Source organism: Tauraco erythrolophus, chromosome 16 (genome assembly GCF_009769465.1).
Source record: "Tauraco erythrolophus isolate bTauEry1 chromosome 16, bTauEry1.pri, whole genome shotgun sequence".
In the NCBI taxonomy this organism is placed as follows: domain Eukaryota; kingdom Metazoa; phylum Chordata; class Aves; order Musophagiformes; family Musophagidae; genus Tauraco; species Tauraco erythrolophus.
The window spans coordinates 13,108,400-13,126,137 of record NC_141480.1 but is presented as its reverse complement, the minus strand read 5'-3'; the positions used below and the strand labels follow the sequence as shown (position 1 = coordinate 13,126,137).

At 38.0% G+C, this 17,738-nt stretch overlaps 1 protein-coding gene across 1 annotated transcript in view; it reads left to right on the top strand.

Annotated features, from left to right (window-relative positions):
* ATP10B (ATPase phospholipid transporting 10B (putative)) overlaps positions 1-17,738 on the top strand; it is a 51,876-nt gene that overhangs the window by 7,699 nt on the left and 26,439 nt on the right. Inside the window, exons 2-6 of the mRNA XM_086621703.1 lie at positions 4,174-4,378; positions 7,631-7,716; positions 10,462-10,568; positions 14,175-14,306; positions 16,742-16,869. Coding sequence (XP_086477829.1) covers positions 4,174-4,378; positions 7,631-7,716; positions 10,462-10,568; positions 14,175-14,306; positions 16,742-16,869 — 658 coding nt within the window. The remainder of the gene's footprint in view (positions 1-4,173; positions 4,379-7,630; positions 7,717-10,461; positions 10,569-14,174; positions 14,307-16,741; positions 16,870-17,738) is intronic.

Sequence of the window (17,738 nt, the reverse complement as noted above, 5' to 3'; positions counted from 1 at the left end):
CTGTCTTAAAGTAGTATTCAAATACTGAGAGAGTTTGGGGCTATGGGGAAAGGCTATAGCTGCTTGCTAATGAGGGCTTGTTACAGGACCAATGACTGCTGCTATATGACATCATTCATTGAAGCTGCTGGGCTGATGTACACCACACAAAAAAAAAAACCCTTCCCAGCTACTGTAAGAGTAATGTGACTGTAGCCGGTGATAAACTGACATGGACAATCCAGTACCTTCTCGTGATCAGATAGTGTCTCTAGCTCTGGAATACTATCAACCAGTTGTGCCGTACTCTGACCTATGGACAGGTTTCAGAATTGGTACTTTTTTAGTCTAGTGCCTTTCTCAAGTCCTAAACCTACTCCTTTGTGGTCAGTTTTTCAAAGTTTTATGGCAGTATCTCCTAACTGTGAGGTCATGGCCATTAGGAGGTCTTGGAAAAAAAAATTGTGAAGCTTTTGCATTTGAAAGCTGGTGTAATCTTTGATATCATAAAAATGTGGATGATTTCTATTTGCAGAAACAGACTGTAAAGTAGCTGTGTGATTCTACTTATTGTCTATGTAGAGCTGAGAATCTCAGAACTTGAGCATTTTTTATAAAGTAGGTGATGCCTGAAGGGGGGGTCATTTTCAAATATAACATTCTAGTGAAAATACATACGATAAAGTACAAACATTTGGTTTTGTTTATTTGTGACACTGATGTTTTTTTCTGAGTGTTAGAACCTAGCAGCAATTTAGAGGATGAAAGGTAGAGCAGACAATGTCCATTCTTCAAGCAGAAAACGATCCTGAGATGGAGCTTGCAGTAATTCAAGGAAGTAAGACTCACTGAGCTAATTGGTTGGTAAGATACTGCTGGGTGATAAAGATTTCTGAAGATCTTTCTCTAAGACAGTCTAGGACTTATAGACATCCAATGGACTGCACATGAAAAATGTATTTTATTTAGTCTCCTCTAGGGAGCAAAACAATAATTTTTATTTGCTCCCATTCATTATCCATTTTGACCTAGTTTTTGTTTGAAATTTGTCTTCATTGAATTGAAAAATGTGAAATGAAATTGTTGACACATAGTCAATAATTTATTCGTATTCCCTCACAATCTCCAGCCACAGCAGGATTTTTTATGATCCTTTCTTCCCAGAAACGACTTCATAAAGCCTATTTAGTTCAGGCCTTCTGGTTAGATATGATGAGTCCAGTAACAAATTCTGGCACACTTCAACAGTTCAAGGCGAACTGCCTCTCTTTGTCTACACTGTCCTCTGATGGGCATTATCATGCTACCTGTTATCTCAGGACAGCAAGGGAATGTTTAAGTGTGCTGTTGATAAATCTGTTTATTTATCTGTTTATTTATTTATCTGTTGATAAATTGACTGGTAAAGGAGAAGAAGGTACTGAGAAATTTTTATCTTAGATCATGTCTTTGACGCGTCACAGTCCTGATGCCATGTGCTACAAGAATTAGTTTTCCACCTATTGAACATCAGCACGTCTTGTTTATTTTATTAGATAAATGTATTTGCCCTTTTTATGTTTCTCGTCAGACCATCTTAGTTTTATGAAGCTCCTTTGTTTATTAAGCAACCGGAGCTTGTGCTATGAACTTTAATCACTGAACAGAAAATGGGCAGTGTTCCCAGTTACAGGAATTGCTAAAAAGAAACTGCCTCATTTGAAAACTCTCGTTAGGCAACTGGGCCAGTGCTGCTGTGGGGTGCACTAGGCTCCTTTTGAAGTACTTTGCTTTTCATCCTTTAGTAATTCTCTACAAAGTTGTAGAAAACCTTTGTACTGTAGGAAATTGTTAATCTTACAGCTTCAGCTGAATAGTTCTTTCAGGAAAAGAAAACGTGTTTCTTGACCAAATTCAAGGCTGGTTGGGGGAGAGGGACAGTTTGTTCATTAGAACCGGGCTTTGGGATTCCAGCAATCCATGAACTCTAGTCCCTCTGCTAAGTAAGACTTCTCCTCTGATCTGAAAGAAGTCATTTGGCTTTTCTGACTCACCGTCTCCTCTGTAATTAGTGAATGGGCAGAATCTGAAGCTTTGTGTGATGTATGCTTCATAGGGAATTATTGAAAAAATATTAGAAATCTGTGATTTCTGTGGATTATTTTTGCTGACCTGGTTTCTTTAGGCTGATATAGAAGACAGCCAGCTGGGCACTGCCCTTCTGTAGCATTTTGTGAGTGGAAAAAATCAGAAGTGTGGTCTATAAACTTCAGAATTGTGCAACAGTTGACGCAGAGAGGTAGGATTGCCCTGTAGAAGTGTCGTGGTTTAACCTGGCTGGCAACATTATATGCAAACTACATACGGCATCCAAATGTCTAGGATAGCAAGACAAGCCATCTGCTTGCTCCAAACTGCTTCTGTACCCTTATTTTTATGTTTTAAACAAACACATTAAGAAGTTCTACCCAGAAAGTGTTTGACATGGGAAAGATTCATAGTTTCTTAGTTGACGTGTTATATTAACATTAGCATCTACTTTGTAGAGCAATAAATACATAACATGCACCTGCTTAAATACTTTTCAAATAGAAATTGATCTGGATTTTTTTTTTTTAAAGCACAGCAACATTAAATTAACTTAAAACAAACCTCTGTTCTTCAGTGTGATCTTTTACATCTGCTGTTAAGGAAAAGAAAAAAGGACATGCAGATAAGTAGGGTCAGACAACAGAAGAAAGAAGAATGAAAAATTCAGGAATGAAATATTAACGTAAGAAGGAAAAATTACTGCTACAGTACCATTGTTTAGAAAGTGCCTCACATCTAGCATTAAAGGAATTTAAATAGTTATGTTGTGTGGGTCTTTGAGTTTACTTTTTTGAATAAAAAGTGGATACCAGTGGGAAACACACAGAATGTCACTGCGTACACAACCATTGCAGGAAGCTGTTATTTCATGTTGGTTTACAGATAAGGATATCAGCCAAGTGCAAGGGTTTGCCTGGCAGCGTCATGGCTTGCTTTCCTTTGCAGAAGGACAGGAAAGTAGGTTAGCAGGAAGTGGCCTTCGGCCTGACTGAAGCAATGCTTGGATGTGTGCTTTGAACTGTAGCAAAACACTTTATCTGGTGTATCACTGCTCCTTCTCAGGATACAAACACTCAATTGAAAGAGGGTATTCTTCAGGCAAGAGATGAGGATGATTAAAAACTTAAGCAATAATGAGACTCTGAGTTATTACAAAAAGCCTTTTTCTGTCTGGTAAACTATCATGAGCATTTTCCCTCTTACAGAGCTAGACGTAAGATGATTCAATTATTCATATTGAAAAAATAACTTTCACAGAGCTAGAGGAACTGGGCCACAGTTGCCCATGCTGTCTTACCCTTAACTAATTTAAAACTTACTGGCAGTTTTCTGTTTGCTTGGATGATTAAGAGCATTTGAAGGATCAATTGTTGAAAAGATAATGTCAAAAAAATTTTGCTATTTCCTAAACTATTGAACATCAGTTTCTCGATGAAATGTTATTTTCCTTGAATGCCAAGGCTTTTTCCTTTATTTTTCTTTTAATTTATAAGATTTCTGTTTCTTATCTTAACTTTTCTATTAAACTTGGACTCTAGATGCATATTTTTGCCTAATATTAAAGGGTCATTTGTTTGTTGTTCTACCTCTTAAAGTTGTTTCTGTGAGCTAAGCTCAAGATTTGTAATGGCCTTTTGAGAGCTACAAACTGGGAAGACCTGAAACAAGTGTAGCTGAGATAGCAGTTTGTTTCTTTCAGGATCTATAAATTGTTGTTGGAAAGTATCTCAGAAATAGTTGCACGGTCAAAAACAATAAACATTTTTTGGTGAAATGTCTAAATTTCTTGAAGATATTTTAAAACACTTCTGTTAGCCTGAACAACTTTCTGTTATTTACTGTGGAGATTATAGGGCTAATACTAGAATGAAAGAGAACTTTTGTTGTAGTTTCTTTTTATTCCATGTAAAAATTTTATTTGAACATGATATAGGGTGATATTATGGAAGTGTCTAAATCATTAATTTCTAGCTATATCTAGAAATTAATAGTTGTGCTACATCTTTTGAAATAAATACAGCAATGTGTCGCCACCCCCTGTTTTATTTTTCTGAAGCCCCACTAAGCAAGAGGCTTGCCTTCCTAATGTCGCTGTTCAACCATGACATGTTTTTAATGTAACAGGGAAGAACATGCTTATGTTGAGAAATACTGGAAAGATGTCCAAGTGGGGGATTTTGTGCAGCTGCAGTGTAACGAGACCATCCCAGCCGATATCCTACTGCTGTATTCCTCTGATCAGAATGGCATCTGTCACATGGAAACTGCCAACCTCGATGGGGAGACCAACCTTAAACAACGACGAGTCGTGATGGGGTTCACCAGCCAGGTAAGTCTGCTGAAAATGCAGCCCATGCAGTGCAGGGTTGGTCTGGGCCTGTTTGCACACCAGCTCCGGCCATAAAGTGCACCAGTTGTGACAGGCTGGTGGTGCTGATACAGCTATGAAAGTGTTTTGCTGTTGGAGCAACAGAAAAAGCCAATTAAAGATATAAAGTTAAAAATGGAGTGACACGTGCTTGGCTCAGCTCGTAAGGTCAAGTGGAATTTGGGGGCAAACGAACCGTCACGCTCTGCAGCTCTGCACCGTGGGGTTGCAGACTGAGTTTAATTTTCATCCCGTTCATTCGTTCTCCAGCTCGAGTGAGGACTCCCCCGCACAAAACACAGCTAAGCTTCAGGGAAGAGCAGAGTTGGGAAGTGACACAGGAGAGTCAACAACCACTGTGTGACAGCCACAGGGGTTATTTATTTATTTCACAGGAGAGCATCCTCTTCTCCCCATAATCCAGACAGTCCTGGTTTCATTTCCTTTATACCTTCTGCCTATAACAAGAGCAGAACCCCGCAGAGACTCTCCTCTTCTGGCACAGGATCTAATGCATCTCGTATGTGCAAAAAGCTGTCGATTTTAACTTGAATTGAGTAGTGATAGTCCGCTCACAACTCCATTTATTTGGCAATTGGTAGCGGTGCCATTAGGAAGAACTTTTGGGCTTGTTGGTGAGTGGGACACAGCTGTCAGTGAGCAACCAGACTTATGAAATAAAAGTACAACATTTCCATGGCCAATTGTGATCAACTACTGTACTCTGATGTTACTTGCTCTTTGTTCAAATCAAAATCACTTTGCAAGCACAATTAAGGGCTTTTTCAGGTTGTGAATGCCATAATATAAAGCATACCTTTTCCAGTGCTTTCTAGTGACAATTAGGGAGAAGGTTTTTTCTGAGGGAAAAAAAAAATATGCAGAGATTTAGCAAAAAAAACACATTAAACTGGCTACTTAAGTAGAAAAAAAATAAAAATCCTGCATTTGTGTTCCATAGTCACAGTTTACACATTAGGTTTTGTATTTTTTTAGAGGAAAACAGAGTGCTCTACTATCATACAAAATGTAAACTTTTGCCTCAGTCGTTTATCATATGAGGAAGTCTTTCTTTAAATCAGAAAATCCCCACGTGCCAAATTTATGCTTCAGACTGCCTGTTCATGGTTATTTTTTTTCAGACTTTGAGTTGTTATTTAGGTAAACTGTATGCCCAGAAGTGTTAACACTTAGGAAGTCGTCTTACCTTGGCGGAATGGAATGCGGTTCTGACTGTGGTGGTAGCCAGTGTTCAGGAAAGTCAGAGCTTAAACAGTCAACAATATTACCCTGCTGTTCTAACGAACCAGTGTAAACAGTACATGGGCTGAAAAAAAAACTGCGCTAAATATCATGCGTACAGGTTTTAGTGTGCCAACTTCTTCCTTGTTCTTTGAGCTTTGGTTAGTCCTGTGATTAATGTGTCGCATAAAACTTACTCAGAATTGTGTCTATGAAGAGTGGCTCTTTAAGGAGGGAGGAAATGATATGAACTGGGGTTAGTTCTATGTTTTAGGATATGCTTCAGAATATTGAATTCACCTACCTGTAAAAGACTAAGAGGAAGGGTTTTTTCCCCTTTTATGCCATTTTATAACTTGAATTTTCAAGTGTAAAATTCTTGTCATCAAAAAAAAAAAAAAATTGAGAGAAGAATTGTCCTTGTCTACCCCTTTCTAGCTAGAAGTCTTTTAGATTTCTGCAGTAATAATGAGCCCTCCAGATGCCTTTTGCATCTTCCTATTCTCTTGTTAGGAATATTAAATAGGAATACAAATATTTCTAGAACAACCAAATATGTACTGATTTTACTGTTGAGTTTACGGAGTTGAACAAGATTCAGTGGAGGCGAACAATACATCTTAAAAGAGATTCTAAAAGTTTTCAGCCATATGGGTCAGAAGATAGACAAAATGCCCTTCTGTTCATCAAGCTTTTAGATTTCCTTTAACTTTATTTTTTATTAGATCAGATTCTCCACTTGCTTGTACTCAGATATTATATTATTTTTTTAAAAAGAATATATGTATTGATCGGAAAAAAAAAAGTAACAGGAGAGAAAAAATAATGTAAGAATTAAAGCACAGTGAAGAAAAAAATTGAGATTTGAGAGCTGGCAGTATAAGGAAGTCCACTTGAAGTCTGGCAAAGTTTTTGTAAATTCCAATGAAGAATTCCCAGGATTTACAGTTTCTGAAGGAGTCTAATCTCTGGAAGTCTCTCTTGCTGTAGAAAAAGGTAGGGCGGCCCAGCAACAGACTTGATTTCCAGCTTTCCTGAAGGAGGAGTTTGGATTAAAGGAGATTTCGGTTCTTTTAAAGGTTTTATAGCACAGCAATAGCGATTCTCTTTCATATTTGTTACATCCTATTTTTATTACATTTTTTTAATCTAAAATCCAAGCCTTGCACATTTTTTCAGTTAAGAAAAAAGCACTGCTTATGGCAGTCAAGTACCTCTCGTTCTGTCTGCTTTCCAACTGCTTCATGCAGTCCAAAAGCTGAGCCTGTGTCCTTGAACACAGGGGAAATCACGCAAAATTGTGTGTCTTAGTTCAGCTCCAAGCTCTTTTTGAGTGAGCGCTTAGTCTGAAAAGCTCTGTCTTGTTTTGTTTTTCTCAGTGGTTTGGACTTGCTCTACTGCCTTCCCTTTTTTGATTTTGTTTGCTTGTTCATTTTGGGGGGTATGTTTTTTTTAGCTATTAGTCTTGCTTTCAATCTTATTTGAATATGATATGTTTATTCAAATATATAGGCTCTTATTTTATGATATATCATCCTGGCCAGTAACATAACTCTTCTAACATATTTCAAAATCCTGATAAATCATGAGATTATTTTCATTTGAGCTTGCTTTTGGTTGAAGGCTCGTTTTGTTTCATAAATAGTTTGAACTATTTGTTACATTCACTTGAAATGAAGACAGATGTTTTCACTAATTGGCATCTATGATGTCTTGTCCAATACACAGCATTTTCTTCATTTAATTTAACTAGTTGTTAATATAAGAGAGGATAATCTCAGGTATTTACTCAGCCTCCCTCACTGAAGCTTTTCTTCAGGCTGAATGAGCCAAACTCCCTCTGCCTCTTCTTGTAGGGCAAGCGCTTCAGCCCCCAATATCCTGGTGGCCTCTAATTAGCTGCTCTTAGTGTTTAGCATTTCAAGCACTCATTGGATTTGACACTCATTCTCAGTGTGGTTCCTCTTGCAGAATACTTTGTTTGAACCCGAATTTTTCAAAAGTACCATCATCTGTGAAATGCCTAACAATGATCTCAACAAATTCAAAGGATACATGTAAGTATTTGTTATCAATAAACGCATTTTGTATCTGACCTTTAATATTTCTCTGGGAGGAACTGGACGGAAGGAACATATTTTGTAGAAATTGATGGATGTCAGTATTATGTATTCCTGATTCAGAAGTCAAAGTAACATAGACTGGAATCTGTGTTTTGAGGCAAGGTAGGGCCAAAGCTTGACATTGAATTTGCTGTTGTTTCATACAAACTGTTCTCACCAGACTTCAGCTCTTTTCAGAATTCAGACATAAGTTCATTTACGTTTGACCTGAGGGTTAGGCTAGGCTAGATTTAAAATCTAAATCCTTCTTAATCTTTAAAGATATTCAGTTGCATGGCTCTAGATTCTTCACATTTACGGCCACAGGGGAAAAATATCCAGGATCTAACAAACAAATCAGATTTTTTTCTTAGAGCTAGAAAAAGCAAGCAAGAAAGAAAAACCCTACTGAACCAATATGTTAGACTAGGATAAAAAAGTACTTTTTTTTGGATGTGTGTATAAACCTATATATGCGAGCAAAAAGTCACATCCTCTGTTCTTTATGTTTTTTCTTCATTAAATAATTCTGGCACAGGCATAGCAGGGAAATCTATACTCGCAAATTCAGCAGATATATACTGGCTATAAGGCCTATTTGTATGGCATGGCTCATGTCTTAAAATTCTCTTACCGTCCAATACAGGGCAACTGTTTCCCAAGGCCCTCTTCAGAGGTCCTTCCCTTCAGAGCTGTCCATGTTGATTCCCACACCACACCAGAGAATCATCCGAAATACCTGCTGCCCTAGACCAAATGCATGCCCCATGTTATGCAAATAATTTAATTGTATGAATGTGCCAGCATCCCTATCCATGCCCCAGCTTTAAGTTTACTAGTAGCTAAACTCAGAGTTAATGTCTCTGCAAGAATGCAGTGAGTGTGTTGCACCTGGAGTAGCTAGCTGCAAATGGCCAGATCCTCTGACATGAGTAAACCAAAGGGTTCTCCTTCATTAACACTGACTCTGCTTAATCTGGTCTTGAGAATTTATGCTCTGTAAGAATGATACCTCTAATAGCAACGCCATTTTCCCTCTACTCCAATATCTTAAATGGGAAAAAGAGGTCAAGTTTGTATTGATTGCTGGCTGTGGTCACTGGTTTTGAGGACTCTTGGATATAATCTAAATTGAAGCAATCCTTCCAATTAGCGTGCTGTAATATGACACAAGAGCACTGAGATTATAGAAATGTAGGTGATTTGTCACAAGAAAACACAAACAAGTACACACCCTTAGGATCCAGCACTGACTTTAAATTTTTCAAATCTCTATTGAAAGTCTGGAACAAATCTCTTTTGGAAACGCCTATTATCTCACCTGCTTGGGGGAACATGGAATCAGTTGCCTTTCTCTCACCACTTCAGGGGTAGATGAAATAACTTGCAGGGAAAATTATTTACTAACATTTAGTGGAGTTTCTATCTTTTATCTGCTGTTGTTCAAGCTATTTTGTAGGCACGAATTACTTGGAACAGGTTACATTCTTCTCCACGAATCTTTAATAAGTTATTGAGGCTCTATTGCCTTGCTATAAAACAGTAGCAGTACTCTCTGCTAAAAATGATAAGAAGGAACTTAGTGACATCCATTTGACATGCCTGACCACAGCAAATTCTGATCAAGGGGATGCAAGAAGGCTTTTATTCAACAAGTTCACCAAGCTGAATCTAGATTCCCAGAAAAAGAGTTTTCTGGCATTATTTTTTTACAGTTCTACCAGCTGTAGGTTGTCGGTACTTAAACCTTTTCACTTGTCTAGTTCAATGTCAGGTGATCATGTGCAGCTGCACATAGACATAAGACTGTACTGAGCCCTGAGATAGCACCTAAGCTTGCCCTCCATTTAAGTGACTCTGCAGTTTACTAGTAAATGCAATGCCAAATAGAAAGCAGAAAAAGATACGCATTCTAGAAAAAATTCTTTTCTTATGCTGATATTTACACAACAAAACCAGATGGAGTGACTGAAGTGAAAAATCTCAGCGTTAGTAAAGATGTCAGGAGGAACCTATCAGAGTATATAATAAAAGCTGTGAGCAAAAGTAGCTTTATGCTTTCATTTTCAGAGGCAAGTAACAAATTGCCTGCCTGATGGACCACTGACCTTACCATTTCCATTAAATTTTCATCAGTCTGTTCTGCTAGCAGAAGGATCTGGTGTGTGACAGGACATCTTCAGTCAGGATAAAAAGTTTTCCATCCAGAGCGAGAGTGAGGAAGAGAGTCTCAGTCTAGAGACTGTTCAAGTGAACTGAGGTTCACAAAGATGAGAAGCCTTTTGGTGGCTGACAGAGAGAGAGAGGCTCTTGCAGGGTGCAGATGTATTCATCTGAACCTCTACCAGCAGGTAAACCCTACTCAGCTTTCTAAAAGAATTTCGTCTGAGCAATGTCACAGAATGTATCTTGGCTTTATTTATGAGATACTGAATCTGCCAGGTGACATATCAAGTGAAAGCCAAACTTGCTTCATATTGACATCATGATACATATATCATGCAAGTGGTCTTTAAAGAGATACTTGAACTTCTCTGTAACATCTTACTGGAGTCTTTATTGAAGCTGAGTAAAATACAAGCAAAATAGGGCCTTCACAGTTCCTTGCTTTAAACTTGAAAGACGCGCATACAAAAGTTTTGTTTAATACTGTATTAGAACAGAAAAAGGCATTGCTTTATTTTATTTCCTTTTTTCTAGGGAGCAGCCAAATCATGAGCGGATTGGTTTTAACATTGAAAGCCTCTTGCTTCGTGGATGTACAATCAGAAATACTGAGGCTGCAATAGGAATTGTTATATATGCAGGTAAGATGTATTTTCTATCTGGGTAAACATAGAATTTCCCTGTAAATATTTTTTAAGTAAATATGTGTATTCTAATGTTGCACTACGGTTTGACATTTTGTTTTAAGAACTGGTAGTGCATGGGAAAATTGCATAACTTCTTGAAGTGAGAGTATTACCCATCTCTAAAGCCCAGAGTCCTGCGCTTGGTCACTGGCAAGTGACAGTATCCTCGTGTATGTCAAATATCTTGCTATCTTTACAATATCTTGCAAACATATCCAGACAAGTAAAAAATTGCTAAGGTGAGTTTAACTCCCAGTTCTGCACCTCTGATTATAATACTGATTCAATCTGGCATAAAATCTACATGGCTGCCCTAAGGGAGTTCTCACTGGCTACTCAGGGTGGAAACTGATGCAGCTGAAGATCTACCCAGAAAAAAAAAAAAACATTGTCACAAAGATAAGCTATGCCAGAGCCAGCAACAGGAGGTAGTGAGAATAGCAGCTGGAGGTGACAGAAGAGCAGCAGCACAGGTTCATGCTGACATAGACATAGTGTGTCCAGGAAACCATAAATTTCATATAGTAGACACATGAACTAAGCAAGACAGAGTCAGTGCCCAGACTAAGCGCAGCAGTGCCAGGTTCAGCAGTGGGTCAGCTCATCTTTTTTTCAGCATCTTTTGCCTTTAGAGTGTTACGACTGCTTTTATTCAGTGAGCATGATTTATCATGGGCTTTACCAGCTGTGCTCTCTTCTGCTTCAGATAGAGTCTATCAGCTACCCTCTTTATATATAGCAATTAAGCTCATTATTGGTTATTTTTATATTTCCAGTAGAGTCACATCATCTGTTGTATGTCTAATCAGCAGCAAGGGGTTCAAGGCTGAGCCACCTTAGAGAAAATAGAAGCCACCATCTTTGCAAGAGTCATTTAGCTTAGATTAGTCTCCACAATCCAGATTATTCTATTTGACAACTGGCCAGTTTATTTCACTATTGCAGAAGTAAGCGCTAAACGACTATATCTCCCTTATGTTTCCAAAGTAGCCTTCACTTTGTGAGTCTTTCATTGCCTGTCTCTCTCTGAACACCACATGATGCCTACCAGACAGAGGAGAAGAACCAGAGCAAAACTCATCTCTCATTTTTTTGGAAGTAACTACTTTATAAAAATCTCTGTAGGGATCATTCCCTATAGAATTGAAGTAACTTGTCTTGTCTTCCCTTCTCCTGTTAGGATTCCTATTTTTCTTCTCTTTGGTCAAGATTTTCCAGTATTTTCCTCTGACCACCGGCACAGATCCTAATGCAGAGCTCTGTTAATGTTGCTTAAGCTGCTACTAGCAAAGATTGGAGTTTTAAAGTCATTCTCAAGATACAGTGGTTTTGATCTGAGTAAGTCTTCAACTCAGTTTCCAACTGACATCTTATTGTTAATGTCAGTATAAAAGTTTATTCTTTTTCTTCTAAAAATAGACTTGCTTGAACCAGTACCAGCTTAACTTCTAGGGTTCTTTGACATTGATTGTACTCTGGCTTTTAATCATGGTCTGTGACCTTTTCTGAACAATCAAGATCAGTCATGTTATAAGATGGCACATTCTCCATTTTTATAACTCTATTACTCCTCAAACTTACTTTCTAATGGAAGCCTTTGGGAAGAGTAAAGCCATCACTTAATGTGATTGTTTAGCCTGTGCAATTCTCATCTGACCCAAATATAGTTATACTTTTCATGGTTACCCAAATGGTTCTACAAAAAGCAATAGCACTAATGCACAAAAACCTTATTACAGAGGGACAGCCAGCGTAGTTTTTCCATTGTGATAGGGACAGCAGCAAGAATCATATGGTTTTCAAATAATAAAGTACCAGAATAAAGTTTTAGATAAGCCCATCCAGCATCCACAAATAGAGAGACAAGGTACTAGTGGCGTGGTAGGTGAGGTGCTACATATGAAACGGTGATGATTAGAGGAGAACAAAGTAATTTATTCCTCTTATTTCTGATATTGTGTTTCTTGCAAGGTAATACCTGTATTAGAGAAGTGCCTTTTCTTGTTGGTCAGTTGAAGTGGAAGGAAATGATAGAGCTGATATTTGGAAAGAAATCTCTTCCCATTTTCTTCCTGAAATAAATCCGTCAACATTTCCTTGAGAGTTTTCTGGGGAGGATTAGAGGTTTTTGTCTTGCTTTGTTATCAACACAAAATATTCCATTAAGCCTGACAAAAAAAGAAAAGTGAGAAACAAGCTTCACACAGCTGCTGGAGGAACAGAAGTGTAGGCAGCAGTATCCTCCTCTTCCGTGTAGCTCGGTGGTTAGAGCATTTGTTCACCAAAGGGAAGACTTGGGTTTTGTTCTCAGTTCTGCCTGTATGGGAGTGAACATACATCTGCTTTACAAGTTATACCCTGAATACCTGACTGTGTGGAACAAGTGGGTATGTACATATACATGAGTTGGAAAGGAAGGAGCATTGATAGAATAAGCTGGTCCCACTGACATAGCTCCACGTTGTGTAAGTAATTACATATTCATTGGAACAGGAAGCCAAGAGTCCCAGCTCTTTGGTGAATGTCCTGGACATACGGCTGGAGATTGATTTTTCTCTCTTGCTCTCTGCCTCAATTAATAACCTTTGATGTAAATCTGGAATTAATCCAGCAGGCGTGATTGAATCACACCTACTTCCAGCTTTTGATTCAAATCACTTCCCTAGAGAAAGCCCAAAGTTAGCTTGGAAAACAGTCCCTCTCGTGCTCACACACATCATGCACATGCAAATGAAAACCAAATACAAGTCTGCAGGGCCTGTATTTTCAAGGAAAAGGACTGTAGAAATAAACATAAAAGATACCATTTAATATAGCAACAGATGGTATCTGGATATCCCAATTGTGGAGCCACAGTTTAGAGAGTATTAATAGTATAGAAGAAGCAATTTCTGCTCGTTGGTTTCTTACAGAACTCCTCTTTTTCCATCACAAATATACCAGCTCAAATCTAATTCAGTAAATTTTAAGGATTGAGGTTTTTTGATTTCTTGTCCTACTGTTTTTCTAGCACATTACAACCACATAGTGAAATACTAAATCACATCAGTGTCTTTCACTGCTGATCTGACATGTTGAATTTTATTTAAGATAATACATGAACAATGAATACATTGTGTCTTTTAAAGAGCTATGGAAAAGCATTCAAATGTTGGTTTCAGGAACCTATATAACACCTAATGAAGTTGTTTGTAAAATACAAAAATATAATATTGTTCTTTTTCCTCTTATTCTGAAGGAGATTTGGCTTTTGAATATTTATATAAACCTTGTGATCCTGCTGAATCTACTGTCTTTGGGAAGGAGAAATGTATATAACAGCTGAAATCCGTAATGTAAAGGAGGTCTTTTCTAAACCTCTAGATTTAGTCTCTGGTATATTCTGACATTCAGTCAAATGAGAAGATAGGCAATAAAATTACCGAATGAAACCAGAGTCAATTTAACATTAGTCATGAGCGTCCTGCTTTCGTTTTGTGAGAGAAATACTTTTTAAAATAAAAACCAAACAAAACCACAAAATATTATATAAACATGATGATGTCTATTTGTGTTTTGAAGGTCATGAAACTAAGGCCATGCTAAATAACAATGGTCCTCGTTACAAGCGCAGCAAGATAGAGCGACAGATGAATACGCATATTTTCTTATGCATGGGACTCCTGTTCGTCATGTGTCTTATCGGAGCTGTAGGTATGACACACTGACAAAAAACTTCTTCTGTTTCATTGCTTTCTTTCTAAATCGTGGTTAAAATTGGGTTAAATCTTATAGACATGGGTGAGACCAGATCTAGAGCTGAACACTCTTAGGGTCTTTAGGCTCTTTGGTCTTTCCAATAGACAAGTTGAAATAAAATCTGAGCAACTCAGAAGAAAACTCAACAATGGCTATAAATATTTCAGATAAGCCTGATTTCCACTGTGGTAAAATATATGTAAAGCAAGCAAGTGAAACCCATTGGGTTAATGCATTATACGTATCAGTACTCAGTGGATGTTTGTTCCTTGTGTATAACAACAGAAGTAAAATGGTGTCGCTTTACCTTCATTTCAGTAACATCGTCCTCTAATATGTTCAGGGGTGATGTTAGCCAGAGCTGCCCAATTTACAACCCATGAGCTGCACGTGACTAATTCAAGTTTACAGTCTCCACAGCTGCCTTCCTTCTCAAAAGCCCCTTTACAGCAGACTGTGAGATGGGCCTCCCCATTTTTCTGGGGTCCTTGCAACTGAGCACACTTGAATATAGTAACTGGGGTTAGCTGACAAGAAATTACTAGATTGCTAATCTCAAAACATGGTCTTCACTGCGTGTAAGCATCTGCTTGCTTTCCAGATCTGATTGCAATCTGTCCTGAGCAGGTCAGGATTAATAGGGTCTCATAATCCTGAGAAAAGGGCCCAATTTTAAGCCCAAATACTTTTGAAAGGGTCACTGCTTTAAAGAGATAAGAGGCTCCCATGAGCGCTTTGTGTTCTTTTTTTCTTTTCTTTCTTTTTAATCGATTTCACCTTGGTGATAACTTCCTTAGTACTACTGCTCTGAATTAGTTTTGTAGCGACAAAGTCAAATCATGTAGTTCTGTTAAGTTTTCCTGAACTTTCCCTGGAGGCATGTGATGTAAACACACCAGCCAGTCATCAGTGTAGCACCATTAGAAGAAAGGGCCATTCAAAGAGGTGAACAATTGAACTGACTTAATCACTTTTCTAATTTTGCTGCTTCATGTTGCAGTGGGGTCTTTTGGCACAGAAATAGGATTTCGGTTTCACAACTGAGCTCTGTGTGAGGGAGAGAGAGACTTTATTTTCATTGTTCCCTAGCTGCTGTCATGTAGATGTAAGGGCCCTTGAGTAATAAAGTACTTAACTTTAAGGTTTAAAGTGGTCTCAGATGAAAAAAATCAGCATTTAAAAAAAAAAAAAATTATCTGCTCAGGTTTAAAAAAAAAATTATGTAAAATGTTCATAGTCTAAGCGAAACATGTAAAACAGTAACAAGTCCATTAGCTTTCATCCATTCAAAATGTCCTGTAGTTCTACCATGAGTTCTTGGTTTGCAACCTTGTCTGAATGTAGAGTTCTAGGAATAAATATCACTGGTGATTCAATTGTCAGGATTTTTCTTGCTCACAGTGAAAAATTGGGGTAAGAAGTGGCTTGTAGAGCATAGTTGTCCTTGCTCAGATGTGATTGTGGTGTCTAGCAGCCAGAAAGTATTGCTGAAATAATTTGAATTCCTTTGGCAGCATTTTAATAGGCAGATGCTGCAAAACAACTGCTTGCTTAATTGGCGCTGATAGAAGTTTTATCGGAGCTGGATATGCTAAGTGGACTAATAGAGGTTTTTGGCATCTGGAGCAATGATGCAATGAGGGAAACGGAGTTGTTTGTCCCAGCTCCATTTGAAGTTTCTGATGCTGTTGATTTAGTAACATCCTTGAGCAAAGTTTATTTCGGTAAGGGCAGTATGAAAGGTGGTAAAGTAATCGTAGTGGGCTGCAGGTAAGTCCTGATCTGGAGGCTTTGTTGTAGTAGTGCAACGATATCTACTGGTATTTAAGATATAGAGGAAGAAGCAGTTATGGGGTATGACTTGATTGAAAGGAATGTAAAAAAGAGCTGTCCAGACTGAGTTTTAGGGGGCTTGTCAACTCTAACAAAGACAGATGGAAATCAAGAATGGTCAGGAAGGACAAGAAAGATTTCAGTTTGTCTATATAAAGGTTGCAAGTTTTCTTTCTGCTAGAAAGAGGAATGGCAGTCTTCAGCACTGAGGATTTTTAAGTCTAGGTGGTAGAGATGGAGTCCTCCAGCAGCAAAACATAGAGTGAGGAGGGATCTGTGCAGAGCAAGAGCCCTGGGGGACACCTGCTGAAGAAGAGGTGAATAAAAATACCCATGACCACCCATTTCTTAGTAGTATATCAATTATGTTCATGTGCTGCAGAGATCTGCACATACTTTGCATTCGCCAAGAGATTTACAGCATTGCTTGGGGACTGTTGCTTTGGAAAATGTTATTTCTTCTTTATTTTCATAGCAGTTCGTATCTGCAAATTTCAGAAGCTTTGTCAGTCACCTTACTGCTCAGCGTATTCCAATATTGTATATCATTCCTATAGGGCATGGCATTTGGACTGGAAACTTCTCAGAACATCCACCTTATGATGTCCCAGATGAGAATGGCAATTATCTGTCTCCAGTTCTTGCTGGTTTCTACATGTTCTTGACAATGATAATCCTATTGCAGGTAAAAGACAAAAACCTCTCTGTTACCTCCAAGGAAGAAGCTACTCAAAACTGAGTGTAATAATTAATGAACAATTAATATCAACTAATTAGCTGTGCAGTACCTTCTTAATCCTGTTTGAAAATATTGCTAGGAGTGTTTCGAATCATCCAAGTGTGAAATAATTTATCATCTTTTTTTTTTTCTTTCTAACTGCAGATTTTTCTTTTTTGCTGTTGAAACCCCACAAGGTTATAGAGAGGAAGGATGTGTATTATATCTTTAAAGAACTCCAGAATGTCTACCATACGCAATAAAGAGGATGTTTACATCCAAAAGTCGGCTTTTTTTTTTTTTTCTGCCTATGTCCAGAATTCCAAAATAAGAATGCCAGTTAATATCTCAGGAAAACAGTGAAATGAAAATTGACTTTTTTGCCAATAGGGAATAATAACTAGGTATGTTTCAGCTGGTTTAGGAAAGAAGCTAAATTAGAAGTAGGATGCTTGTATATTTGAATCTGATTAGGCCTAATTGGGAGAGAACGTTTTATGAGATGTGGGAAAAAAATCACATTTACTTTTCAGATTTCTTGATGAAACTGCTGAGATTTAAGTGGACAGAAGTTCTTTAATATGAATGAAATGCGAAGATAACTTTCAGAGCTGCTCGGAGATTCCTTGGGGGATTATTCTTCTTTACTGAAACAGAATATCTGTGCATCTTAAGAATTCATTATTATTTCGGGGCAGGGAAGCTAGTGGATGGGAAGCGTTGCGTGCGAATTGCTTGTGAAACTTTCTTACATTAAGAGTTAGTCTGTGCTAGTGCATCCTTTCAGAGTTTCAGGAGGGTGAGAGCAGCATGCACCTCAGCACAGAGAATGTGCT